We start from the raw sequence: 25,941 nt of genomic DNA on the forward strand, positions 1-25,941 counted from the left end.
GGGCGGGGGCAGGTGGCGGCAGGTGCGCGCGCGGGGCCGGGCCGTTGGCGGCGGCGGGGGGGTGGGGGGGGGAGGGGGCGGGGCCGCGGGGCCGGTGCCCGCACGGGGCCGATCGCTGCCGCCGCCGCCGCCGCCGCTGCGCCATGGCCGGTACCGGCACCGGAGCCCGGTGGGTGCTGCTGGCGCTGTGCCTAACGGCCGCCGTACCACCGGGCCGCACCGGGGAACGGCTGCACGTCTGCAAGGAGGTACCGGCAGCGGGAGGCGGAGGGAGGGGGGGGGGGGGTGTGGGTGGGCAACCGGTACTCCCCGGTAGATGAAACCGATCCCCCCGTTGCACGGCGGGGGGGGGCGGGGGGGGGGTGCGGATCCGGGGTTGGTCCCTATGGGATGGGGAGGACCGGGATGGCGGGGGGGGGAGGGTGTCCCCGTAGCACCGGGGATGGGACTGGTCCCTGCGGGGGATGGGGGGGGGGGACTGGTGGGTCCCTATAGCCTGGGGGGGGGGGGGGGGACTGGTGGGTCCCCTGGGGGGGCTTTTGTGTCCCCCCCCCGACCCCCAGGGGACCCACCAGTCCCACTTTGGGACCTATGGGGTCTGTCACCTATAGGGAACATACGGACTGCCTGTAAAGGGGGGGGGGGTCCCCCCCTATAGGGCCCTATAGGGCTGGGGAGTATCGGGGGGGTTGAAGGGGGGCGGGGGGAGGTGGCTTTGCTGCCGGGGGTCCCTCTGGGGACACCCCTATATCCAACTGGGGTCAGGCTGGGGGGGGGGGGGGGGGGCAGGTGTGTGTGTGTGTGTGTCCCCTAAACTGGTCCCCGTCTCCCGGTTGGCTGCGGGGGAGACGTTGGGATGTCCCCAGAGCATCCCCGGGTGGGAGCTGCTGCCGGGGGTGGTGACAGCAAAGGGGGACACGTCCCCGTCGGCCATGTGCGGTTGGCAGCCCGGCATGCGGTGGCCAAGTGGGGACAAAGTGTCCTGCGAGGCAAAACCGGGGGGGGGGGGGTTGGGGGGGGCTCCCTCGAGGGGACCCGACCACCTCGGGGACAGCGGGGACGGGGCGAGCCCCCCGCCAGCGGCCAAATTTCCTTCCCTGGGGTCCCCACCTGCCCTGTGTCCCCCTCCCCCCTCCCCCCCCTCCCCCCGGCTGTCCCCAACCTGCGGCCACTTTTCATCTGGGCCAGGATTTTTTTTTTTTTTGTGCTGTGATCCAATTTTGGGGGTGTGTATATGTGTGTGTGTGTGTGTGTGTGTGTGTGTTCCACGGGCCCGGAGCTGGAAACAATAGCCGGCGGTTGGCACCCGGCCCCCAGGAGGGATCACACCTGTGGCGGTTGTGTCCCCTGTCCCCATCCCTGTCCGTCCCCCCCCCCCCCCCATTGGGGACAGACTCTCTCCCCCCCCTCCCGCTGCAGAGCCGCCCCGGGCCCGAATTAGGTCGATTTGTTTAGATTTTTTTAAAAAAAAAATTTGCAGCTTTTAACGAAGGGGAGCGGTCGGCATCGCTCGTTATAGCCACTCGGCTCCGTGTCGAGGGGGGGGGGACGGACACGACACACAAAGTTTGGGAAGAAGGAAAAACTACCTTCTTCCCACGGGAATCCCTCGGGAACAAGAGCGATTTGGGGGGGGGTTCGGGACCACTGAGAGCCGGGGGGATGCCGGGGGTCGCCCCGTCCTGGCCGTGGCGGTGGGTACCCTCCTCTGCATCCCCGTCCCAGGAAGGGGGGGTGGGGTGGGGGGGGTGGGGATGCTGCAGGCAGAGCCTTCGCCCCTCTCCGTCCTCCTCCTTTCCCCCCCCCCCCTCCCCTCCATCGCCGCCGTTTCCAGCTGACGGGAAACATCAAAGAGTTGTTTTCTCGCCAACCTGCCACGCTCCGGCGTCTGCCGGCAGCACGAAGCCGCGGCGCCCGGTTCCGAAACCCCGGAGATGCTGCAGCGGAGGGTTGTAGGAGTGTGTGTGTGTGTGTGTGTGTGTGTGGTGGGGGGGAAAACTACAGTGTCGCTTCCTCACACCCCCACCCCCCATCCCCTCCCAAACCCTGGTACCCCACCGCACCGGAGCAACCAGCTCCGGCCTTCGCTTTGCCGGGGAGATTAACGGCAACCGGTTGGGCTTCGCCTGTTCCCGGCGTCGCCTCTTCGCCGGCCTTGAGCCAGGCCTGGCACGGAGGCAGCCGGCGGCGCTGGAGGGGGGTCACGGTGCCCCCGCTCTCCCCGGCTCTTCTCCTTTCCTCCTGCCCGCTCCGGCGTCCAACGGGGTGGTGGCCATCCCCCCCCCCCCCCCCCGCCCCAACCGGCAGGACGGTGTATCCGGGTTATGCCATGGAGCCGGTTTAATGAGCAACGCGTGCCGCCGCCGCCGCGCTCGGGTCACGCCAAGGCAAACAGTGCCGGGATGGGGTTTCATCCGCTCGTCGGCGTTTGGGGGAATGTCGGGGGTTCAGACCCCCCCCCCCCTGACACGCACACCCCGGGAAAGGAGGGGGGGGGGTGTCGGTGACAGTGCCGGGTGCCTGCGCTGCGCCGGGGCTGTCGCATCCCACGGGGAGGTCCTGGGCACGTGCCTGTGGTTTTGGGGACTCCGCAGCCCTCCCTGGGGTTTGGCATCACCGGGGGGGAAATGTCCTGTAAGGGGGTGGGGGGGGTGGGGGTGTGGGGGGGGGATTATCCTACCTGGAGCCCCACTCGCATCATCCCCCCCGTCAGGCATCACCACAGCTTCCAGCATCCCCTGGGATCCTGGCACCCCCCTGGCCCAAGCAGCGTGTCCGTCCCCCCCCCCCCCCGAGCATCCCCCTGGTCCCCAGCAGCCCCCCACCCTCAGCAGCCCCCCCACCCTCAGCACCCTCCACTCTGAGCATCCCCCTGCTCCCCAGCAGCCCCCCCCTCCCGAGAATCCCCCCCACCCTCAGCATCCCCCCCACCTTGAACACCCCACTGGTCCCCAGCATCCCCCTCTCTCCCCTACCCCCCACCCTCAGCATCCCCCCCCCGGTCCCCAGAGTCGTTCCCCCCCCCCCAAGCATCCTCCTGTCCCCTGCATCCCCCCCGCCCGGAGCATCCTCCACTCTGAGCATCCCCCTGCTCCCCAGCAGCCCCCCCACCCTGAGCACCCCCCCCACCCTCAGCATCCCCATGTCCCCCTCCCCCCACCCCGAGCATCCCCCCCCCCGGAGCATCCCCCTGTCCCCACCATCCCCCCACCCTCAGCATCTCCTGGTCCCCAGCGTGTGTGTGTCCCCCCCCCGCCCAGCATCCCCCTGGTCCCTGGAGTCCCCCCACCCTGAGCATCCCCCTACTCTGAGCACCCCCCCCGGTCCCCGGGACCCCCCACCCCGAGCACCCCAGGCCGGGGGGGGGCGGGGGGGGGGGGGGGGAACAACTGGGCGCCGCGGTACACTGCGACATCTCAAACCCAAAACACCGGTGCAAGAGACGGCCGCGGGGGGAGATGGCGGTGGGGTTGGGGGGCAGCCCCTGGGGATTGGGGGGGGGGGGGGGGGGTCGGGGGGGCCGCAGCTCTCTCCGCGTGTTTTCTCTTCCAGTCCGAGTACCACTACGAGTACACGGCGTGCGACAGCGCGGGCTCACGCTGGAGGGTGGCTGTGCCCCACACGCCGGGACTCTGCACCGGCCTGCCGGACCCCGTCAAGGGCACCGAGTGCTGTAAGGGGGTGGGTTTTTTTTGGGGGGGGGGGGTAATTCCCTGGGGTGTGGGAAGGGCGGAGGTGGGGGGGTGGGTGGGGGGGGGAGAGGAGGGGTGAGACGAAGCGCAGTTTTTTCATCAGCTGCGTCGCAGCGCGATGCTCAAAGGCGGCGACGGGACGTGTGCGCGCGGCAGCGCAACGCCCTCGTTAGCTCGGTCAGCTCGTCACGGGCAGGGCCGGCATGCGAGGAAGGGGGGGTGGACCCCCCCCACACCCCACCCCCCCCCCCCAAAACCTCTACAGCACGGTCCCCCCACCGCTTGGCACCCGAATTCCCTGCCCAATTACCCAAACCCCTTAATTTTGAGGGGAGAGGTTCACCGCGCGGTGATGCTCCGGAGTTGAGGATGCCGAGGTCCAAGCAGCGCTGGGGGAAGTGGGGGGGTGACCACCCTGACATTCCCCCCCCAAACCCCCCCCAAACCTCCCCCAAACCCCCCCCCACTGCCCGTGGGGCAGCTTTCTCCTGCAAGGCGGGCGAGTTCCTGGACATGAAGGCGCAGGCGTGCCGGCCCTGCGCGGAGGGCACCTACTCGCTGGGCACCGGCGTCCGCTTCGACGAGTGGGACGAGGTGCCCCACGGCTTCGCCAACGTGGCCACCAACCTGGAGGTCGACGACGGCTTCGGCGCCGCGGTGGAGAACTGCACGGGGTGAGTGGCGGCACCGGCACGGTTCTTGCCCGTTAATGGGATTTTTGGGGGGGGGGGGGGGGGGCTGGAGGTTCCTCGCCGGGAGAGTGCTCGGGGATTCGGCCACGGCGGCGCGGCGGTGAGGGGCGCAGAGGGGCGCGGCGGTGAGCAGGATGGGTGCTATGACATGTCCCCCCCCCCCCTGCTGCCCCCGTCCCCCTTCCCCGGGCGGCGATGCCAGTGGGGTGCTGCGGGGGGTACCCCAGCAAAGGGGACGCCCCGCTGGCATCGCCCCCACCCGCCGTGGCGGGACCCCCACCCCGCGGGACCCCCACAGCAGCCCACCTCGGAGCGGAGAGGGGGCACCCGTGGGAGTCCCACAGCTTTGGGCCACGAGCCAGTGCCTTTTAGTTACCACCGCAGACCTTTGACCAGTAGCCACCGAGCCCTGCCAGCTGGTCACCCCAGTAGCCACCGAGCCCTCCCGCCAGCTGGTCACCCTGGTAGCCACCAAGCCCTCCAGCCAGACGGTCACCGCAGTAGCCACCAAGTCCTCCTGCTAGCCGGTCGCACCAGCAGCCACTGAGCCCTGCCAGCAGGTTGCACCAGTAGCCACCAAGCCTTCCTGCCAGTCAGTCACCCTGGACTGGTAGCCACCGAGCCCTCCCACCAGTGGGTTGCACCAGTAGCCACCAAGCCCTCCAGCCAGCTGGTCACCCTGGTAGCCACCAAGCCCTCCAGCCAGCTGGTCACCCTGGTAGCCACCAAACCCTCCCGCCAGCCGGTCGCACCGGCGGCCGCCGCGCTGCCCCGCGCCGCAGCATTTATGCAACTTGCAAATGTAACCTACTTCCAGCGGCACTTCAATTATTCAGCCGCCGCCGCCGGCGCGGGAGGATCCCCCTTCTCCCCCTCCCCGCAGCCCCCCCGCCTCTCGCCCACGCCGGGGAGACGCGCAAAGTCCCCCCAGCGGCCAGGGGACGGGTCCCCTGGGTTGTCCCCAGCTCCCCATCCTCGGTCCCCGGGGTTGCCCGGGGTGTCCCCGAACCTGGGGTGTCCCCAAGCCGCTGTGTCCAACACCGTTTCCCTTCTCCGCCGCCCGCCCGGGGACCGTCACAGCCGTCACGGGGTTCGGAGCGGTGTCGCAGCCTGCGGTCTCTGTCACCCGCTCCAGGTCGACGTGGGTGCCGCTGGGGGACTACGTGGCCTCCAACACGGACGAGTGCACGGCCACCCTCATGTACGCCGTCAACCTCAAGCAGTCGGGCACCGTCTCCTTCGAGTACATCTACCCCGACAGCAGCATCGTCTTCGAGTTCTTTGTAGGTGACGGAGGACCGGAGGGGCACAGGGTGGGATGGGGGGGGGGGTCCCTGGGGACATGGGGACACACGGACACACACACGGGACAGTGTTCTTGGGGCCATGGAGGGGTTCCTCCTCGTCCTCACGCCGTCACCGCAGGTGCAGAACGACCAGTGCCAACCCACGGTGGAGGAGTCGCGCTGGATGCGGACGACGGAGAAGGGTTGGGAATTTCACAGCGTGAGTGGTGGGGGGGGTGGGGGGTGTGGGGGGGGGTCCCTCGGTGCAGCCCCGGGGTCCCTTGTGTGTCTGTTGTGTGTGTCCCCCCCCCTCCACCCCATGGGGAGAGGATGCTCCGGATGCTCCACGAGGATGCGGAGGGGATGGCGGGTGGGGTTCAAGCCCTCCGCTCCCCACCCATGGGTGCCACCCCCCTCCCCAGCAGCGGGACCCCGCTCCCCTCCCAGTACCCCCCACCCCGGTACCCCCCTTTTCCAGGTGGAACTGAGTCGCGGCAACAACGTGCTGTACTGGCGCACCACGGCGTTCTCCGTCTGGTCCAAAGTCCCCAAACCGGTGTTGGTGAGGAACATCGGCGTCACAGGTAGGTGATGGGTGACACAGCGGCGGGGAGATGGGGGGGGGTGGGGGGGGTGTCCCCATGGCTCCCCCCGCCCCCTGACCCCCCTCCCGCTTCCAGGGGTGGCTTATACCTCCGAGTGCTTCCCCTGCAAACCCGGCACCTACGCCCCCGCCGCCGGCTCCAGCGCCTGCCAGCTCTGTCCCGCCGACACCTTCTCCACCAAAGGAGCCACCGCCTGCCAGCCCTGCGAGCCCGCCACCTACGCCGGTGAGAGGTGGCGACCGCGTCCCCATTGTCCCCTCACCCAGGGGTGACATCCCGCTCTCCTTCTCTCCCCCCCCCCCCCACCCCCTCTCCACCCTGCGGGGATACCCCCGGGGACGGGAGGAGGTGAAGCGAGGGACCGGCTTGGTGGTGGTGGTGGTGGTGGTGGTGGTGGTGGTGGGGATACGGGTGGCCCCGCTGGCGGCAGGGTGGCCCGTAGGGACAAGGGTGAGGCTCAGCCACCGTGTCCCCCCGCCGCCGTCGGCAGAGCCCGGCTCGTCGTCCTGCAAACGGCGGCCGCCCTGCACCGCCGAGGATTACTTCTACACCCACAGCGCCTGCGACGCCCGCGGGGAGGTACGGCCAGGGCTGGGGCGGGGGGGGCACCTCGAGGGGACGGCACCCGCTGTCCCCGTGTCCCCAGCTCAGCCCTCTCCCCCCCCTTTTGCTCCCGCCCGGGCAGACGCAACTGATGTTCAAATGGGCAGAGCCGAAAATCTGCAGCGAGGAGTTGCCCCAGGCGGCGCAACTGCCCCCCTCCGGGGTGAAAAGCAAATGCCCCCCCTGCAACCCCGGCTACGCCAAAGGCAACGGCACCGCCTGCCAGCCCTGTCCCTACGGCACCTACTCCAACGGCTCCGGTAAGGACGTCCCCGTCGTCGTCCCCAAAGCGGGGACAGGGCACCCGGAGCTGCCGGGGGAGGAGGGTGACACCCCAGTGCAGCATTGTCCCCTCTTCTCCCTATGGCTCCAGTAAGGACGTCCCCATCATCGTCCCCAGGGGGGGACAGGGGAGGTGGGTGCCACCCCGGCACAGCATTGTCCCCTCCTGTCCCTATGGCTCCAGTAAGGACGTCCCCGTCATCACCCCCAAAGCGGCGACAGGGCACCCGGAGCTGCCGGGGGGAGGAGGGTGACACCCCAGTGCAGCATTGTCCCCTCCTGTCCCTATGGCTCCAGTAAGGACGTCCCCATCATCGCCCCAGGGGCTGCCAGGGGAGGTGGGTGCCACCCCGGCACAGCATTGTCCCCTCCTGTCCCTATGGTACCAGTGAGGATGTCCCCATCATTGTCCCCAAGGGGTGACCGGGGCACCCAGAGCTGCCAGGGGAGGTGGGTGCCACCCCGGCGCAGGGTTGTCCCCTCCTGTCCCTATGGTACCAGTAAGGACGTCCCCATCATCGTCCCCAGGGGCTGCCAGGGGAGGTGGGTGTCACCCCGGCACAGGGTTGTCCCCTCTTACCTCTATGGCTCCAGAAAGGACATCCCCGTCATCGTCCCCAGGGGGGGACAGGGACTGCCAGGGGGAGGTGGGTGCCACCCCGGTGCAGGGTTGTCCCCTCCTGTCCCTATGGCTCCGGTAAGGACATCCCCATCATTGTCCCCAGGGGGGGACAGGGGGAGGTGGGTGCCACCCCGGCACAGCATTGTCCCCTCCTGTCCCTATGGTACCAGTGAGGATGTCCCCATCATTGTCCCCAAGGGGTGACCGGGGCACCCAGAGCTGCCAGGGGAGGTGGGTGCCACCCTGGTGCAGCGTTGTCCCCCCCTGTCCCTATGGTACCAGTGAGGATGTCCCCATCATCGTCCCCAAGAGGGAACTGGGGCACCCGGAGCTGCCAGGGGGAGGTGGGTGCCACCCTGGCACATGGTTGTCCCCTCCTGTCCCTATGGTACCAGTAAGGATGTCCCCATCATTGTCCCCAAGGGGGGACAGGGACTGCCAGGGGGAGGTGGGTGCCACCTCAGTGCAGCATTGTCCCCTCTTGTCCCTATGGTTCCAGTAAGGATGACCCCGTCATTGTCCCCAGGGGGGGACAGGGACTGCCAGGGGGAGGTGGGTGCCACCCCGGCACAGGATTGTCCCCTCCTGTCCCCAGGCTGCCTCAGCTGCCCGCCGGGCACCGAGCCGGCGTCGGGGTTGGAGTACAAGTGGTGGAACGTGTTACCCCCCAACATGGAGACCACCGTCCTCAGCGGCATCAACTTCGAGTACAAGGGGATGGCAGGTAACGCCGGGACGCTGTCCCCTCCCCGTCCCCTCCCGGCTGGGGACCCCCGCCGAGCCCTCACCGTGTCCTCGCAGGCTGGGAGGTGGCCGGGGACTACATCTACACGGCGGCCGGCGCTTCCGATAACGACTTCATGATCCTCACGTTGGTGGTCCCCGGTTTCGTCAGGTGAGGTGGGGACAGGCAGGCGGGGTGTCCCCAGGGAGGGAAGTGATGGGGGACAACGCTATGGGACAGAACCTGACAGCGTCCCCGCCGCTGTCCCCAGCCCCCCGAACCCAGTGCTGGAGGACACGGAGAACAAGGAGGTGGGCAGGATCACCTTCGTCTTCGAGACGGTGTGCAGCGTCAGCTGCGAGCTCTACTTCATGGTGGTGAGCGGGGGGCCGCGGGGTTTGGGGGGGGGGGACGGGGACGGGGGGGACGCGCACAGCCAGGTAACGGGGTCCCCTTCCTCCCCGTCCCGTCCCCCCCCCCCCCAGGGCATCAACTCCCGCACCAACACGCCGGTGGAGACGTGGACGGGGCGCAAGGGGAAGCAGTCCTACACCTACGTGGTGGAGAAAAACGCCACCATGAGCTTCACGTGGGCTTTCCAGCGCACCCCCTACCGCGAGGCGGTGAGGGACTGGGGGGCTGTGGGGGGGGTGGGGGGGCGGGCGGTTGGTCGGGGGTGGCGGGGTGACACAAGCGGCCGACGGGTGACGGGTGCTGTCGGCGTCAGGGTCGGCGGTACACCAGCGACGTGGCCAAACTCTACTCCGTCAACGTCACCAACGTGCTGGGGGGGGTGGCGTCCTTCTGTCGCCGCTGCGCCCCCGAACCGGCCGGATCCTGCGCTCCCTGTCCCCCCGGGAACGTCGTGGACCGCGGCTCGGGCGCCTGTCGGCCCTGCCCCCCCGGTACCTACCTGCGGGGTCACCCCTCCGACGGGACCCCCGACTGCCACCCCTGCGGCCCCGGCACCCGCAGCAACCAGGTGTCCGTCCGTCGTCCCCAGTGTGTCCCCACGGGGGGGGGGGTCTGCGGGGGGGGGGGGGGGGGGATGTCCCCACGGGTGATGTCAGCCCCCCCCCCCAAAGCATCCCAAATGGGTGATGCTGTGGGACCCAGGGGGGTGACACCGGCCCCCCACCCCCAGATGGGTGGCTCCAGGAGGGTGACACCGGCCCCTCTGGCCATCCTGGGTGGGTGACACTGTCGGGATGGGTGAGGCCACCCCCCAGCTGTCCCCATGGAGGTGACACCAGCCCACCTGAGCCACCCTGGGTGGGTGACAGTGTCTGACACTGGGTGGGTGACACAGTTTGGATGGGTGATGCCACCTCCTCAGCCGTCCCCATGGAGGTGACACCAGCACCCCTGGCCATCCTGGGTGGGTGACAGTGTCTGACCCCGGATGGGTGACACCCCATGGCCACCCCGGATGGGTGACACTGTGTGGATGGGTGATGCCACCCCCCAGCTGTCCCCAAGGAGGTGTCACCAGCTCCCCATGGCCATCCTGGGTGGGTGACAGTATCTGACACTGGGTGGGTGACACAGTTTGGATGGGCGATGCCACCCCCCAGCTGTCCCCAAGGAGGTGACACCAGCTCCCCTTGCCACCCTGGGTGGGTGACAGTGTCTGACCCCGGGTGGGTGTCACCCCATGATGCCACTCCCCAGCTGTCCCCAAGGAGGTGACACCAGCACCCCTGGCCATCCTGGGTGGGTGACAGTGTCTGACCCTGGATGGGTGACACCCCATGGCCATCCTGGGTGGGTGACACTGTCTGGATGGGTGATGCCACCCCCCAGCTGTCCCCAGGGAGGTGACACCAGCTCCCCATGGCCACCCTGGGTGGGTGACAAGCATGGGTGACAGTGTCTGACCCCGGATGGGTGTCACCCCCCCCCCCCGCTGTCCCTCCGCTGTCCCCAAGGGGACGACCCCACTCTCCCCGAGGGGGGACACCCCCTCTCCTCCCCGACGGGGTGACGCCCGCCCCCGGCCCGTCCCTAACTGTCCCCCCCCCGCGCCCCCCAGCTCCGCTCCCTCTGCTACAGCGACTGCAGCCTCTCCCTGCCGCTGCCGGGCCGCATCCTGCGCTACGACCTCTCGGGGCTGGCGGCCGGCGCCGCGCTGGCCACTGGGCCCAGTTTCACCGCCAAAGGCCTCAAGTACTTCCACCACTTCAACCTCAGCCTCTGCGGCAACCAGGTGAGGGCGGGGCCGGGGACACGCCCGGGTGGGGCCAACACGCGTGTGCGCGCGTGGATGGTGCCAACAGGCGTGTGCGCGCAGGCACGGCGCAAGCGTGAGGGTGTGTGTTGAGCAAACGTGAATACGTGTGTGCGTGTAGAGTGACAACACGTGTGTGCACGTGCATAGGGAGTGCCAACACGCGTGTGTGCGCATAGGTAGGGCAAACACACACGTGTGTGTGTGTATAGTGCCAACAGGCGTGTGCGCGCACGCACGGCACAAGCGTGAGGCTGTGTATTGTGCAAAGGTGAATACGTGTGTGCGTGTAGAGTGCCAACACGCGTGTGTGTGTGCATAGGTAGTGCCAACACAAATGTGTGCGCACATAGGTAGGGCAAACACACACGTGTCCGTGTGTGTATAGTGCAAACATGCATGTGTGCGTGCATAGATAGTGTAAACATATGTGTGTGTGCGTGCATAGGTAGTGCCAACACGCGTGTGTGCGCACATAGGTAGGGCAAACACACACGTGTGCGTGCGTGTATAGTGCCAACGCGGGTGTGCACGCACGCACGGCACAAGTGTGAGGGTGTGTATTGTGCAAACATGAATACGTGTGTGCGTGTAGAGTGACAACACGCATGTACACGTGCATAGGTAGTGCCAACACAAATGTGTCCACGCATAGGTAGGGCAAACACACACGTGTGCGTGCGTGTATAGTGCCAACACGCGTGTGCGTGCACGCACGGCGCAAGCGTGAGGGTGTGTATTGAGCAAACATGAATACGTGTGTGCGTGTATAGTGCCAACACGCGTGTGTGTGTGCATAGGTAGTGCCAACACGTGTGTGTGCGCACATAGGTAGGGCAAACACACATGTGTGCGTGCGTGTATAGTGCAAACATGCATGTGTGCGTGCATAGATAGTGTAAACATGTGTGTGTGTGTGTGCATAGGTAGTGCCAACACGCGTGTGTGCGCACATAGGTAGGGTAAACACACACATGTGTGTGTGTATAGTGCCAACACGCGTGTGCAGGCACACACAGCGCAAGCGTGAGGGTGTGTATTGTGCAAAGATGAATACGTGTGTGCGTGTAGAGTGACAACACGCGTGTGTGTGTGCATAGGTAGTGCCAACACACGTGTGTGCGCACATAGGTAGGGCAAACACACATGTGTGCGTGTGTGTGTAGTGCCAACACGCGTGTGCATGCACGCACGGCGCAAGTGTGAGGGTGTGTATTGTGCAAACATGAATACGTGTGTGCATGTATAGTGCCAACACGCGTGTGTGCGCACATAGATAGGGCAAACACCCACGTGTGAGTGCGTGTATAGTGCCAACACACATGTGTGTGCATAGGTAGTGCCAACATGTGTGTGCATGTGCATAGATAGGGCAAACACACACGTGTCCGTGCGTGTATAGTGCAAACATGCATGTGTGCATGCATAGGTAGTGTAAACACGCGTGTGCGCGTGCATAGGTAGTGCCAACACGCGTGTGTGCACATGTAGATAGGGCAAACACCCACGTGTGCGTGCGTGTATAGTGCCAACATGGGTGTGCGTGCACGCACGGCGCAAGCGTGAGGGTGTGTATTGAGCAAACATGAATACGTGTGTGCGTGTAGAGTGCCAACATGCGTGTGAGCATGCATAGGTAGTGCCAACACACGTGTGTGCGTGTGCATAGATAGGGCAAACACACGTGTCCGTGCGTGTATAGTGCAAACATGCATATGTGTGTGCATAGATAGTGTAAACACGTGTGTGCGCACACATAGGTAGTGCCAACACGCGTGTGCGCGCGCATAGATAGGGCAAACACCCACGTGTGCGTGTGTGTATAGTGCCAACACGCGTGTGGTGCAAACATGCACGTGTGCACGCATAGGTAGCGCACCACCCCCCTCCCCCAACACGCACGTAGACGCACCCGCACCCGTGCGCACACGCGTGTGCCCTCGCCGGCAGGGCAGGAAGATGGCCTCTTGCACCGACAACGTGACGGACGCGCGGCTGCCGGCGGGCGAGGGGGACCCTGCCCGGGTGGTGACCTCCTACGTCTGCCAGTCCGTCCTGGTGCCACCCGACGTCATGGGCTACAGGGCGCCCGTGTCCTCGCAGCCCGTCAGCCTGGGCGACCGCCTCCTGGGTGAGCGGGGACGGGGACGGGCGCTCCGGGGGGGTGGGGGGGTGTGGGGGGGGGGTGTCCTTCAGCCTGGAGCAACCCCCCTCTTCCTCCTCGCCCTGCCACCCCGGTGGCACTGGGACCCCCCCGTCAGGTGGCACTGGGTCACTCCCGTCAGGTGGCACTGGGACCCCCCATCAGGTGGCACTGGGAACCCCCGTCGGGTGGCACTGGGTCACCCCCATCAGGTGGCACTGGGACCCCCCCGTCAGGTGGCACTGGGTCACCCCCGTCAGGTGGCACTGGGACCCCCCATCAGGTGGCACTGGGAACCCCCGTCGGGTGGCACTGGGACCCCCCCGTCAGGTGGCACTGGGTCACCCCCGTCAGGTGGCACTGGGACCCCCCGTCTGGTGGCACTGGGACCCCCCCGTTGGGTGGCACTGGGAACCCCCGTCAGGTGGCACTGGGACCCCCCCGCCGGGTGGCACTGGGAGTCCCCTGTCGGGTGGCACTGGGTCACCCCTGTCGGGTGGCACTGGACACCACTCCATCAGGTGGCACTGGGTCACCTCCATCGGGTGGCACTGGGACCCCCCTCCGTTGGTGGCACTGGGTCACCCCCATCGGGTGGCACTGGGACCCCCCTCATCGGGTGGCACTGGGTCACCCCCGTCAGGTGGCCCTGGGACCCCCCCGTGGGGTGGCACTGTGTCACCCCGCTCTCTCCGCAGGCGTCACCGCCGGCTCCACGTTGGACGGCGTCACCTCACCCCCCGAATACTTCCCCCCGGGTCACCCCGACCTGCCCGACATCGTCTTCTTCTACAGGTGAGGGTGGGGGACCGGGAGGGGACAGGGACCCCGCTGGCACGTCTCGGGGGGGGGGGGGGGGGGGGGTGTGGGGTGTCCCCCCCCCCGAGCCCCCGCCGTGTCCCCCTCGGCAGATCCAACGCCGTGACACAGCCCTGCACCGGCGGCCGCGCCACCGCCATCCGCCTGCGCTGCGACCCGCTGCGCCCGGGCACCGGCACCCTGGCTGTCCCCAGGTAGGTGGGGGACATCGTTGGGGACAAGGGGTGGCTTCGGGGTGGCGGGGGGGGGGGGGGGGCGGAGGGGACAACACCCCAGAAAGACCCCCCCCCATCCTCTCCCTCTGTTCACCCCACGTGGGGACCTTCGGGCGCTTCGCTTCGGGGACCGCACCGTCCCCGTGTGTGTCCCCCCCCCGCTGTGGGGTGTCCCCACCGCCAGAGCCACCCCCTCCTCATTTTTCGCCCCCCCCCCCCCCCAGCAAATGCCCCGAGGGCACCTGCGACGGCTGCACCTTCCACTTTCTCTGGGTGACGGGTGAGGCGTGTCCCCGCTGCTCCGCCACCCACTACCGCCCCATCGTCGGCGCCTGCCTCGGTGGCATCCAGGTACGGCCGTGTCACCGGGCTGGGCTGGGGGGGGGACAGGGGGACACACACGTCCCGGGGACGCTCACCCACCCCACTGACCCCTTTCTACCTCCCAGAGAACCACCTACGTCTGGCGGGAGCCCCGGCTGTGCCGCGGCGGGCAGAGTTTGCCGGCGCAGAAGGTGCGGGGTTGCCGGAGCGTGGATTTTTGGCTAAAGGTGGGAATCTCTGCCGGCACCTGCGCTGCCGTCCTGCTGGCCGCACTCGCCGCCTACTTCTGGAAGAAGAACCAAAAGTGAGTGGGTGCCACCAGGATTTTTGGAGGGGGGGGGGGGGAACACAGAACGGTCATCGCCACGGGGGGAGATGGTCATTGCGATGGCGGAAGGTGGTCATTGCGATGGCGGAAGGTGGTCATTGCCATGGCGGAAGGTGGTCATCGCGATGGCGGAAGGTGGTCATCGCCATGGCGGAAGGTGGTCATTGCCATGGCGGAAGGTGGTCATTGCGATGGCGGAAGGTAGTCATCGCCATGGCGGAAGGTGGTCATTGCCACGGTGGAAGGTGGTCATTGCCATGGCGGAAGGTGGTCATCGCCATGGCGGAAGGTGGTCATTGCGATGGCGGAAGGTGGTCATTGCCATGGCAGAAGGTGGTCATTGCCATGGCAGAAGGTGGTCATTGCGATGGCGGAAGGTGGCCATCGCCATGGCGGAAGGTGGTCATTGCCATGGCGGAAGGTGGTCATCGCCATGGCGGAAGGTGGCCATCGCCATGGCGGAAGGTGGTCATTGCCATGGCGGAAGGTGGTCATTGCCATGGCGGAAGGTGGTCATCACCATGGCGGAAGGTGGTCATTGCCATAGCGGAAGGTGGTCATCGCCATGGCGGAAGGTGGTCATCGCCATGGCGGAAGGTGGTCATTGCCATAGCGGAAGGTGGTCATCGCCATGGCGGAAGGTAGTCATCGCCATGGCGGAAGGTGGTCATCGCCATGGCGGAAGGTGGTCATTGCCATGGCGGAAGGTGGCCATCACCATGGCGGAAGGTGGTCATCACCATGGGGGGACGGTCATTGCCATAGAGGAGATGGTCAACGCCATAGGTGAAGATGGTCATGGCCATGGGAAGAGCGGTCATCGCCATGGGAGGGACATGGTCATCCCCATGGGGGGAGATGGTCATCCCCATGGGGGGAGATGGTCATTGCCACAGGGTGGATGGTCATCGCCATTGGGTGGGATGGTCATCGCCATGGGGGGGGAATGGTCATCACCATTGAGGGGGGTTGTCATTGCCATGGGGGGGTGTTCATTGCCATGGGTGGGAACGGTCATCACCATGGGGGGAGACAGTCAATGCCAGTCAATGACAGTCATCACACTAGTGGGACAGTCATCACCATAGAGGGGATGGTCATCACCATGGGCAAAGATGGTCAATGCCATGGGAGGGACGGTCATCACCATGGGGGGGACCATCATCACCGTGGGGGGGGACCATCATCACCATGGGGGGGGACCATCATGACCATGGGGGAAGACGGTCATCGCCATTGGGAGGAGATGGTCAATGCCATGGGATGGACGGTCATCACCATAGGGAAGATGGTCATCATCATGGGGGGAACGGTCATCACGGTGGGGAAGATGGTCATCACCATGGGAGGAAAGGTCATCGCCACGGAGGAGATGGTCATTGCCATGGGGTGAGACGGTCATCGCCATGGGGACGGGGGGTGATGCCATGGTTCTGGGCCCCCAGGCTGGAGTACAAATACTCCAAGCTGGTGATGAACGCGGCGGCCAGGGAGAGCGAGCTGCCGGCGCCGGACAGCTGTGCCATCATGGAGGGGGAGGACGCCGAGGACGACCTGGTCTTCACCAGCAAAAACTCACTTTTCGGCAAAATTAAGTCCCTCACGTCCAAGGTAAGGAGCTCAAGGGGGGGGGAGGGGGACACACTTGGGGACACCGGGGCGGGGGGGGGGGCTCAGCCCGCTGACGCCGGGGCTCACCGCAGAGGACGCCGGATGGTTTCGACTCTGTCCCGCTGAAGACGTCGTCCGGCAGCACCGCCATGGAGCTGTGACGGGGCGGGGGGGGGCCACCCGCGCCCCCACCCCCCCGCCCCCCCCCCGCCCCCCCCAACGTGGCCTTAGGGACCCGCTTCGGACCGGAGCTTCGTTACGGCTTTTCTACGTGTGTCCCCCCCTCTTTTGTGTGTCCCCCCCCCCCACCTCCAGCCAAGCGCCGAAAAATGCCAAATACAGGTGTGGGGTTTGTACACCGTCTCTGTGTCGTGTGTGTCCCGTCCCCCCCCCCACCGGCACCGGGACACGGGTGGGTGTGAGTGTGGGCACACCAAAATGGGGACACACACACACACACACACACACAGAGCACACGCGTGTGCGACGTGCCCGTGCGTGGGGTGGGGTTGCACACGTGGGTGTGCGGCGTGGGGGGGTGTGTGTACACACGTGTGTGTGTGTGTGTGTGTGTGTGTGTGTGTGTGTACATGGGGGGGTGTTCACACGCTCGGGGGGTGCACACGCGTGTGCGAGCTCCGGCCGTGGCACGGCCCCCTCCTGCCCTGCCCTCGCAGCTCGGGGGGGCGACGGGAGTGCCACGGGGACCACGGCTGTGCCATGCCGTGCCGTGCCATGCCATGCCGTGCCGTGCCAGGCTGTGCCACGCTGTGCCATGCCAGACCACGCTGCGGCAGGCCATGCTGTGCCATACCATGCCATGCCAGGTCACGCCACACCACGCCACACTGTGCCAGGCCATGCCATACCATGCCACGCCATGCCGTGCCATGCTGTGCCAGGCCATGCCAGGTCATGCCGTGCCATACCACGCCGTGCCGTGCCATGCTATGCCATGCCATGCTGAGCTATGCTGTGCCAGACCACGCTGCGGCAGGCCATGCCGTGCCATGCCAGGTCACGCCACACCACGCCAGGCTGTGCCATGCCATGCCGTGCCACGCTGTGCCAGGCCATGCCGTGCCGTGCCGTACCATGCCACACCATGCCGTGCTGTGCCATGCCATGCCGTGCCATACTATGCCACGCCAGGTCACGCCACACCACGCCATGCCATGCTGTGCCAGGTTGTGCCATGCCAGACCACGCTGTGGCAGGCCATGTCGTGCCGTACCGTGCCATGCCAGGTCACGCCACACCACACCATGCTGGGCCATGCCATGCTGTACTGTGCCAGGCTGTGCCATGCTGTGCCACACCACGCCATGCCATGCCGTGCCAGGCCGTGCCAGGCTGTGCCAGGCCATGCCGTGCCATGCCAGGTCACGCCACACCACGCCACGCTGTGCCAGGCCATGCCGTGCCGTGCCGTACCATGCCACACCATGCCGTGCTGTGCCATGCCATGCCGTGCCATACTATGCCACGCCAGGTCACGCCACACCACGCCATGCCATGCCGTGCCAGGCTGTGCCATGCTGTGCCACGCCATGCCGTGCCATGCCAGACCACGCTGCGGCAGACCATGTCGTGCCATACCGTGCCACGCCAGGTCATGCCACACCACACCATGCTGGGCCAGGCCATGCCGTACCGTGCCAGGCTGTGCCATGCTGTGCCACACCACGCCATGCCATGCCGTGCCAGGCTGTGCCATGCTGTGCCAGGCCATGCTGTGCCATGCCAGACCACGCTGCGGCAGGCCATGCTGTGCCATACTATGCCACGCCAGGTCACGCCACACCACGCCATGCCATGCCGTGCCAGGCTGTGCTGTGCCAGACCACTCTGTGGCAGGCCATGCCGTGCCGTACCGTGCCACGCCAGGTCACGCCACACCGCACCATGCTGTGCCGTGCCGCGCCATGCCGTACCGTGCCAGGCTGTGCCACGCTGTGCCATACCACGCCAGGCCGTGCCGTGCCAGGCCGTGCCCGGCTCCAGCCCCGTACCCCCCTCCCCTTGCCCAAGCTCACTCCGCCACCAGCACAAATTGACCAATTTGGGTGATTCCACCCCAAAGCAGGTGCCCGATGCCGGGAGCTCTCAGCGCGGCGTTGCCCACCGCCACCGTGGCACACGGGTCAGCGTGTCCCCACCCCCCACCCCCCCACCCCCCCCCCAGCGTGGGGCATCCCGGGGGTCCCCCGCGGCATCGCTGCCGCAGCCCCTGGTTCCCTCAGCGCCCGGGGTCCCCCAGCACGGGGGGGTGGGGGCCGGTGCCACCCCCCTCCGCCCCCCCGTGTCCCCCTCCCCCCCCCCTACCCCCCGGTCCATTTTTACACGGGTCCGGGTGTTTTCGAGGCGGTATCGGGGGATCCGCACATCCCGGCAATAAAGACCCCCCCGCGGCCGCCCCATCTCGGGGGGGACGGGGACCCCCACGGGGGGGGGGGGTGGCACCCAGGACCCCTCTGTGAACCCCCCCAGGGACCAGACGGTGGGGATGAGGGGGGGCTGCTCCAAGCTGGTCTTCCCCGAGGGGGGGGACATGTCCCGGGGTCTGTCCCCCGGTGGGGGCCGGTGCCCGGTGCTGGGGGGGAGGGAGGGGGGGGGACGCGCTGCCGCTGGTTGGGGAGTCATAGGGTGTTGTGGGGTGCCATGGGGTGTTGTGGGGAGCCGTGGTTGTGCCATGGGGTGATGTAGGGGGGCGCGGGGGGGGACACTTGGGGACACGTGGGGATGCTGGCGGGTGCGGGGGGGGGCGGGGATGGGGACACCCGATGACCAGCAGAACACCCGGGGGAGACTGAGGGGAGCCGGGGAGACAGAGAGAACCGCGGGGGTGACTCGGGGGACACCCAAGGGGACACCGGGGGTCCCGGGGGATGCTCGGCCCCCCCCCGCCCCGCTGTGCTCCCGCCGCTCCACCAGGGGGCGCTGCCCCCGCTGCGCTCCCGCTGCAGAGCGCCCCCCGGCGGCCGCCGCCGCCTGCGCAGACGTCGTCTCTGCGCATGCGCAGCCCCCACCCCCGCGCATGCGCGGAGGGGGTTCGGCGGCCGCCGGGGGCTGACAGGAGCCGCCGCCGCCGCCGCCACCGCTGCCGCCATCATGGTGCTGGACCTGGACCTGTTCCGCGCCGACAAGGGCGGCGACCCCGCCATGGTGCGGGATATGCAGCGCAAACGCTTCAAGGACCCGGCGCTGGTGGACGCGCTGGTGCGGGCCGACGGCGCCTGGCGGAGGTGTACGTGGGGCGGAGGGCCGCGCCGGGGCCGGGGGTTGGCGGGGGACGGGGCTGAGGGGAGCTGGCACACCCCCCCCCCCCCCACGGGGCTGGGGGACCCCCAGGAGGGCCTGTCACCCTCACCCCCAGAGGGGACCCTCTGTCCCAGCCTGGACATGTCCCCATTTACACGCCCCCGGGGTTGGGGACCCCTCTCAGCCCCCCCAGCCTGGTGGCCTCTCCTCAGGTGATGCCCCCCCCCCCCCCCCCCAAGGATGTGGGGTCCCTCAGGGGTCCCTCTCGCCATTCCCCGCCCAAGGGCTAGGAGCCTGACCCCAGACTGATCCCCAAATCCCCTCACCGAGGCAGAGTGACCTTGGGGGGTTCCTCCCACCCCCCTCCGCAGCCCCGGGGGATCTCCTGGGTGGATCTTTCCCCCCCGGGGCTGGGGGATCCCGTGGGTGGATCCCTGCGGGGTGCGGAGGCCTGTCCCTGAGGGGATCCCCCCTCACCCCCTTCCCCAGGGCTGGGGAGAGGTTCTCCCAGTGGATCCCCCCCTCCCCCCCTTTCTCCCTCCCCAGGCGTGGGGGCAGATCCCCAGTGGCGGTCCCCCTTGGCCCGCACGTGGGATCCCCACGGGTGATCCGCAGGGATCCGCTTCCTACGCCACCACCGCTGCAGACGCACTGCTGCAGGATCCGGCTGGGCAGGCCAGGGGGGTCCCGCATGCTGCCACCCCCCCCACCGTGGGGTAAACCCCTTGCCCGGGCAGTTCCAGGGGGCAGAACAAAGGCCCCATCGCCCCCAGCCCGGGTGGGAGGTTGGGCAGTGGGAGCTGCCGTCCAGCCCCGTTTTTTGGGTGCCGGGGCACGGAGGAGGGTGTGGTGGGAGGAGAGGAGGGCTGGGTGCCCCAGAAACCCGCAGTTCCCAGGGGCGCCCCCGTCCCCCTCGCCGCCGCCACGGGATGAAAGAGGCACCTTTAAACACTCTTTTTAATCCCGTTGCCTTGATGTGAATGAGCCCAGCCCTGCTTAATCACGCCCGGCGCGTCCCCTGGCTCTGGCTGTGCCGTCATCACCGCTTTCATTTTATCCAGGAGCCTTTCATCCCACGGGACCGGCCAGCTTTCCAGGCCGGCGGTGGGGGCTGCGCCGTGGCCCCCTCCCTGTGGGGCTCGGGCCCGTCCCAGCGGCGGTGGGTGCTGCAGAGGGGTGCGCTGGCGCGTAACCGCGAGGCGCAGGGCTGGCAGGACGCGCTGGCGAGCAGCCGGCTGATGCAATCCCGCGTCTGCTGGTGCCGTGGGGTCCATGGGAGGCTGCCAGGGTCGTGCGTGCCGTGCCCTGTTCCCTGGCTCTGGATCATCCCCCGTGGGTCTGATCCTGCCTGCAGATGGAGACGTCACCCCGTTGGGATGACATATCCCTGGTGTTGGTGTGTCTCTGATTTGAGGGGATGGCTGTGTCCTGGGCTCTGCCCTTCCCAGCCCTGGTGTCACCTATGGGGGTCTTACGCAGTCCCCTCATTGAACGACCCAAATTTCATTGCTGTGGCCACAGAGCCCTGGATCCGTTCAGCCCTTAAGTGGCCCCAGCCCAGTGTGAGGGTCCTGGTGGGGTTGTGACCAGTGTCACTTGGGGTGTTTTCAAATGCTCCCCACATCCTGGTCAGCCCCACACCATCCTCTCACACGGTCAAACCCTCCCCTCTCCTTCCAAAACATTCAGGGCTGGTGGCGTTGGGCGTCCCTGGAGCTGCTGTCCCCTCTCCTGCTCCCGCCTGAGGCTTCGCCACCCCTCTCGGTGCTGGATGCGGATCCCGGTCCTGCTCCCACTCGTGCGACTGGCTGATGGCTCCCTCCCCTCTGCTTTCTAGGCAGGTTTCGTGCCGATAACTTGAACAAGCTGAAGAACCTGTGCAGCAAAACAATCGGAGACAAGATGAAGGTGAGGCACGAAGGCAGACGGTCCTGGCAGCGATTCACTGGTGGGACATTACTAACTGGTGGCACCTCCCCCAGGTCTCTGCTCTCCGGGCCTCTCCCTTGCATCACTAAGGAATATTTTTTCCTTGGAGCTTTGCTCTTTAACCCTGCTGGGATTTCTTTTTCTTCCCACTGCAGAAAAAAGAGCCTGTGGGGACAGACGAGTCTGTGCCAGAGAGTGTGCAGAACCTCGATGAGCTCACGGCCGACGTCCTGGGGGTGAGTCTGACCCCATCTCCCCCCACTGTGCTGCTGGGCCACCCAGTTTGTCCAGAGCTTCGCCTATAATTGCCCGGGTTGGCAGCGTGAGGCCCCCCAAACCCCAGCCCCAAGCGAGGGGGTGGACTGCCTGAACCCTCTGTCTGCAGGAGCCTTATTTCCCCCCGTCACGCACAGCAGTAACCGGCTCTTGCTCAGTGTCCTTCATCTAAAGACTCTCCTGCGCTTCCGTGGGGATTTGAGCAGCCTCAGTCATTACGTGTCCTCTGCAAGTCCCTTCCTCCCTGCCCGTTCCCCTTCCCAGTTCGTTAACCGTGGTGTTTAATGAGCGTGGCGCTGGCCGGCTTTTGCTGCCATGGGAGCTGACTGCTCCCCCGTGTCCCTGCCAGGCGCTGTGTGACGCCGTAGCTGGCTCAGGCCCTTTCAGAGCCTGACTTATGTCAGTCCTTTGTCCTCCGGGGCTGTTGTTTGATGTCTTCAGTCCACGGTTTCGCTCCAGAAGCCGTGGCGCTTGGGCGAGGGTCTGTGATTAACCGTATTCGGCTGCCAGCCCCTTCTCCCCAGCGCTTTCTTCCCTTCCCCACCTCACCCGGGTCCCTGCGCAGGCTCTGCAGGTATCCCAGATCAAGAAAGTCCGTCTCCTCATCGACGAAGCCATCCTCAAGTGCGACGCCGAGCGCGTGAGGCTGGAGGCAGAACGTTTCGAGAGCCTGCGGGAGATCGGGAACCTCCTCCACCCCTCGGTGCCCATCAGCAACGACGAGGTAGGGACGAGAGCGCGCTTGGGGTCGATCGTATCGGTTCATCAAAGCTGGACAACTGCGGGCAAGCGGGGGGCTCGCTGCGGGGAGGTTCCCCCCAAGCCGAGATCAGCGGGCGGGTGAATGAAATCTGCATGACAAGACAGTGTTTCCTGCCGGGAGCAGACAAAGAGCGGCTCAGACAACGCTGGACATGGCCATTGTTGGGGGAATCCATGGGAAACTCGCTTCCAGCCGGGGGGCTGGGATCTCCCTCCTCTGCCTTCATTCATCCGGCAGGAATATTTTGCCGGGGGAACACAATTGGGCCGGGCCGGCTGCCAAGCGGCCGCATAATAAGTGACCGGTCAGGATCAGGACTGGGATTCCAGGCTCTGTAGTGTGGGATCCCAAACTGGGCCCGGTGCAATGCAGAGACTGGTGTCACCGCAGCCCCGGGAGCTGAAGCGATGGGCTCCCCCTCTTCTTCTCTCCTTCGTCGTGTAGGATGTGGACAACAAGGTGGAGCGGGTCTGGGGTGACTGCAGCTGCAGGAAGAAGTATTCCCACGTGGACCTGGTGGTGATGGTGGACGGTTACGAGGGAGAGAAGGGCGCCATCGTCGCCGGCAGCCGGGGATACTTCCTTAAGGTGCGAGCCCAGACCCCCGCTGGGGCACGGAAACCACCGGAGCTGGAGGGAGAGCTGAGGGAAACGAGGGGGGACGGGGTCTCCTGGCGTCTCCTCCCCTGGGCTGAGGTGGCTGCAGGGACAGGAGCCTCTGCAGCGGCGTGAGCTCATGCCGAGCCGGCTCCTGGCGTGGGACAGACTCCGACCTCGCTGGTGTTGCTGCCGTGGCCTGGACGGATCCACTCCGGCATCCCCGGAGCTGGCGTGGGCTCCATATGTTCTCAGACCCGCTGAGCAAGAAGAGATGGCAAAGTGGGGCTCGTGTGTAATGGGCGGTGGCTCCCCTTGTCCCGCAGGGTCCCCTGGTGTTCCTGGAGCAGGCCCTGATCCAGTACGCCCTGCAGAGCCTCCGCGCCAAGGGCTACACTCCCGTCTACACCCCCTTCTTCATGCGGAAGGAGGTGATGCAGGAGGTGGCCCAGCTCAGCCAGTTCGACGAGGAACTCTACAAGGTGAGCAGCTCGACGCCCGCCGGGGCTCCGTGTCTCGCCGCCTGGCACCCACCGTCCCCTCGGGCCACCGCCGGGAGGGAACCGGCTGAGATCCGAGGAGGCCGCAGTGGTGGTGGCGGCAGCGGCAGTTCCCTTCTGCTCCATCTTCACTGCGGACGCGGTTGTCATGGCGATGCGGTGACAGGGGGGTGGCTCGTCCCCAGCCTCACTGGCGGGAGGCCATCGGGCTCTTTGAAGGAGGGCAAACGAGCAGCTGCTCCCTTTTCCTGAGCCGTCCTTTCCCCGCTCCGAGCGCCGACCCCGGAAAGCCTCGCTGCATCTGCCACGGAGCATCTGTCCCCGGAGGCGCGGAAGCAGCTGAGGACGGGGGACGGTGGCTTTTGTGTCCCCGCAGGTGATCGGCAAAGGCAGCGAGAAGGCGGACGACAGCTCCATCGACGAGAAGTACCTGATCGCCACCTCGGAGCAGCCCATCGCCGCGCTGCACCGGGACGAGTGGCTGAAACCGGAGGATCTGCCCATCAAGTACGCGGGATTGTCCACCTGCTTCCGGCAGGAGGTGGGCTCCCACGGCCGCGACACCCGCGGCATCTTCCGCGTCCACCAGTTTGAGAAGGTGAGAACGGCGGAGGCGGCAGCGTTCCTGCTGGGAATCTGGGGCTGTAGCCAGGGACCGGCGCCAACGTAGAGTGTCCCGTGTGTCACCCCCCCCTCCCTTCCCTCGTTCTCTGCGCAGATTGAGCAGTTCGTCTACGCTTCGCCGCACGACAACAAGTCATGGGAGATGTTTGAGGAGATGATAGCCACCGCCGAGGACTTCTACCAGTCCCTGGGCATCCCCTACCACATCGTCAACATCGTCTCGGGTAGGTGGCACCGTCCGGCATCGGGGACACCCCTCCCTCTGCCACCGTGGCCCAGGAGGACACCGGCCACCTCTGCCAGCACCTCAGGTGTCACCCTTGTCCTGACCCGCTTCCTTTGTCCCTGGTTGGTCTTGCCACCGCGTCTGTCCCCAGACCTGGCGAGGGAGAGGAGGCGCCTCAACCCAGGGCATGGAGGAAGGAGACGTTTGGTTTTCCATGTAAATCCTCCGCTTTGCCCGCTGGGACCGGCTGTGGGCACCGCGCCGGGCTGCGACTGTCCCCGCTGTCCCTTCCACGGGGACAGTTTGAATGTCCCAATTCCTCCTGGAAACTCTCCTGGGCAAATTATCCCATTTAACGGCTCCATCCCTGCCGCAGAGCAGGAACCCCGCGTCCCTCCCGCGGTCACCTCGGAGCCTTCCCGCCCGTTACCCCGTGCTGCTGTCCCCAGGGGAGGGGGGAGTGGGACCCCCACACCGCTCAGCGTTGTCCCCACGTCCCTCTCCCAGGTTCCCTCAACCACGCCGCCAGTAAGAAGCTGGACCTGGAGGCCTGGTTCCCCGGTTCCGGCGCTTTCCGTGAGCTGGTGTCCTGCTCCAACTGCACCGACTACCAAGCGCGGCGCCTGCGCATCCGCTACGGCCAAACCAAGAAGATGATGGACAAGGTGAGACGGGCTCGGGGGGCGGTTGTGCGCGCGGAGGGGGGGGTTCCTTCTCGTCCCCTCCTCACCTTTGCCCTGTCACCCCCCCCCTCCCCCTCTGGCCGTGTCCCCCACCGCAGGTGGAGTTTGTCCACATGCTGAACGCCACCATGTGTGCCACCACCCGCACCATCTGCGCCATCCTGGAGAACTACCAGACGGAGGAGGGCATCCGCATCCCCGAGAAGCTCCGGGACTTTATGCCGCCAGGTAACACCCCAGCACCCTCCCTCCCCCACCCAGCCTGGGGACCGGTGCCGGGGAGTCCCCAGTGTCCCCCAGGGAGGTCCTCATTGTCCCCAGAGGGGGATGTGACCCCCATTTCTTCCCCCCCCCTCCCCATTTCCTCTCCGTGCCCAGACCTGCGGGAGCTGATCCGGTTCGTGAGACCGGCGCCCATCGAGCAGGAGCTCTCCAAGAAGCAGAAGAAGCAGCAGGAGGGGGGCAAGAAAAAGGCGGGGGGGGGACCTGAGCGGGTGCTGGAGGAGCAGATGCAGAACATGGGTGTCAACAGCGCCTGAGTCCTACCCCCCCCCTTCCCATAACCCCCCCCCGGGGGACCTCCTGAACCATCCTACAGCCGCCGGGGGGCTGCGCCCATCACCGCGGCTTCAGGGCCCGGTGAGGGGGGGGGGTTCACGGCCTGCTCCGCCCCCCCCCCCCCGCTGCACAGAGCACTGGGACGAAGGACTGACGCTATGGGGGCTCTGTCGCGTGTCCCCCCCCCCCCTCAATCTGAGCGGGGGACCCCCCCACGCGCCTCGGGGACACAAACTGTCATCGCTCTCCATCCAATAAAGCCAACAACTGCTGAGCTGAGTGGCCCGCGGGGGGGGGAGGGCTCCAGGCTTCGGGGGGGGGCTCCAAGCTTAGGGGGGGCTCCAGTCTGAC

General features: G+C 66.9%; 2 protein-coding genes across 2 annotated transcripts; both read left to right on the forward strand.

Moving 5' to 3' along the window:
* The first annotated feature begins 221 nt into the window (after positions 1-221).
* Positions 222-16,522, forward strand: ELAPOR1 (endosome-lysosome associated apoptosis and autophagy regulator 1). The gene is made up of 22 exons (XM_082501128.1): positions 222-248; positions 3,553-3,673; positions 4,174-4,366; positions 5,520-5,667; positions 5,810-5,890; positions 6,149-6,254; positions 6,351-6,500; positions 6,766-6,854; positions 6,961-7,138; positions 8,378-8,506; positions 8,584-8,677; positions 8,778-8,883; positions 8,992-9,129; positions 9,234-9,488; positions 10,539-10,712; positions 12,684-12,864; positions 13,575-13,671; positions 13,788-13,889; positions 14,135-14,261; positions 14,360-14,538; positions 16,008-16,173; positions 16,266-16,522. Exons 3-22 carry the CDS (start codon positions 4,206-4,208, stop codon positions 16,332-16,334), a joined length of 2,730 nt encoding a protein of 909 aa, XP_082357254.1. The 5' UTR covers positions 222-248; positions 3,553-3,673; positions 4,174-4,205; the 3' UTR covers positions 16,335-16,522.
* Positions 16,523-19,222: 2,700 nt separating this feature from the next.
* SARS1 (seryl-tRNA synthetase 1) lies at positions 19,223-25,858 on the forward strand. The gene is made up of 11 exons (XM_082501126.1): positions 19,223-19,420; positions 21,272-21,342; positions 21,519-21,599; positions 22,205-22,363; positions 22,847-22,990; positions 23,326-23,481; positions 23,876-24,097; positions 24,218-24,347; positions 24,857-25,014; positions 25,131-25,260; positions 25,411-25,858. Exons 1-11 carry the CDS (start codon positions 19,285-19,287, stop codon positions 25,569-25,571), a joined length of 1,548 nt encoding a protein of 515 aa, XP_082357252.1. The 5' UTR covers positions 19,223-19,284; the 3' UTR covers positions 25,572-25,858.
* Positions 25,859-25,941: the final 83 nt, after the last annotated feature.

Source organism: Vanellus vanellus (assembly GCF_965231255.1).
Source record: "Vanellus vanellus genome assembly, contig: HAP1_SCAFFOLD_818, whole genome shotgun sequence".
Taxonomy (NCBI): domain Eukaryota; kingdom Metazoa; phylum Chordata; class Aves; order Charadriiformes; family Charadriidae; genus Vanellus; species Vanellus vanellus.

Bases quoted from the DNA above. Each gene is read 5' to 3' on its own strand.
- ELAPOR1 (XM_082501128.1), top strand. From the start codon at position 4,206: ATGAAGGCGCAGGCGTGCCGGCCCTGCGCGGAGGGCACCTACTCGCTG. The intron at 9,130-9,233 runs GTGAGGGACTGG...TGTCGGCGTCAG, and splicing joins GCACCCCCTACCGCGAGGCG to GGTCGGCGGTACACCAGCGA. The intron at 16,174-16,265 runs GTAAGGAGCTCA...GGCTCACCGCAG, and splicing joins TTAAGTCCCTCACGTCCAAG to AGGACGCCGGATGGTTTCGA.
- SARS1 (XM_082501126.1), top strand. From the start codon at position 19,285: ATGGTGCTGGACCTGGACCTGTTCCGCGCCGACAAGGGCGGCGACCCC. The intron at 21,343-21,518 runs GTGAGGCACGAA...TTCCCACTGCAG, and splicing joins CAATCGGAGACAAGATGAAG to AAAAAAGAGCCTGTGGGGAC. The intron at 25,015-25,130 runs GTGAGACGGGCT...CCCCCACCGCAG, and splicing joins CCAAGAAGATGATGGACAAG to GTGGAGTTTGTCCACATGCT.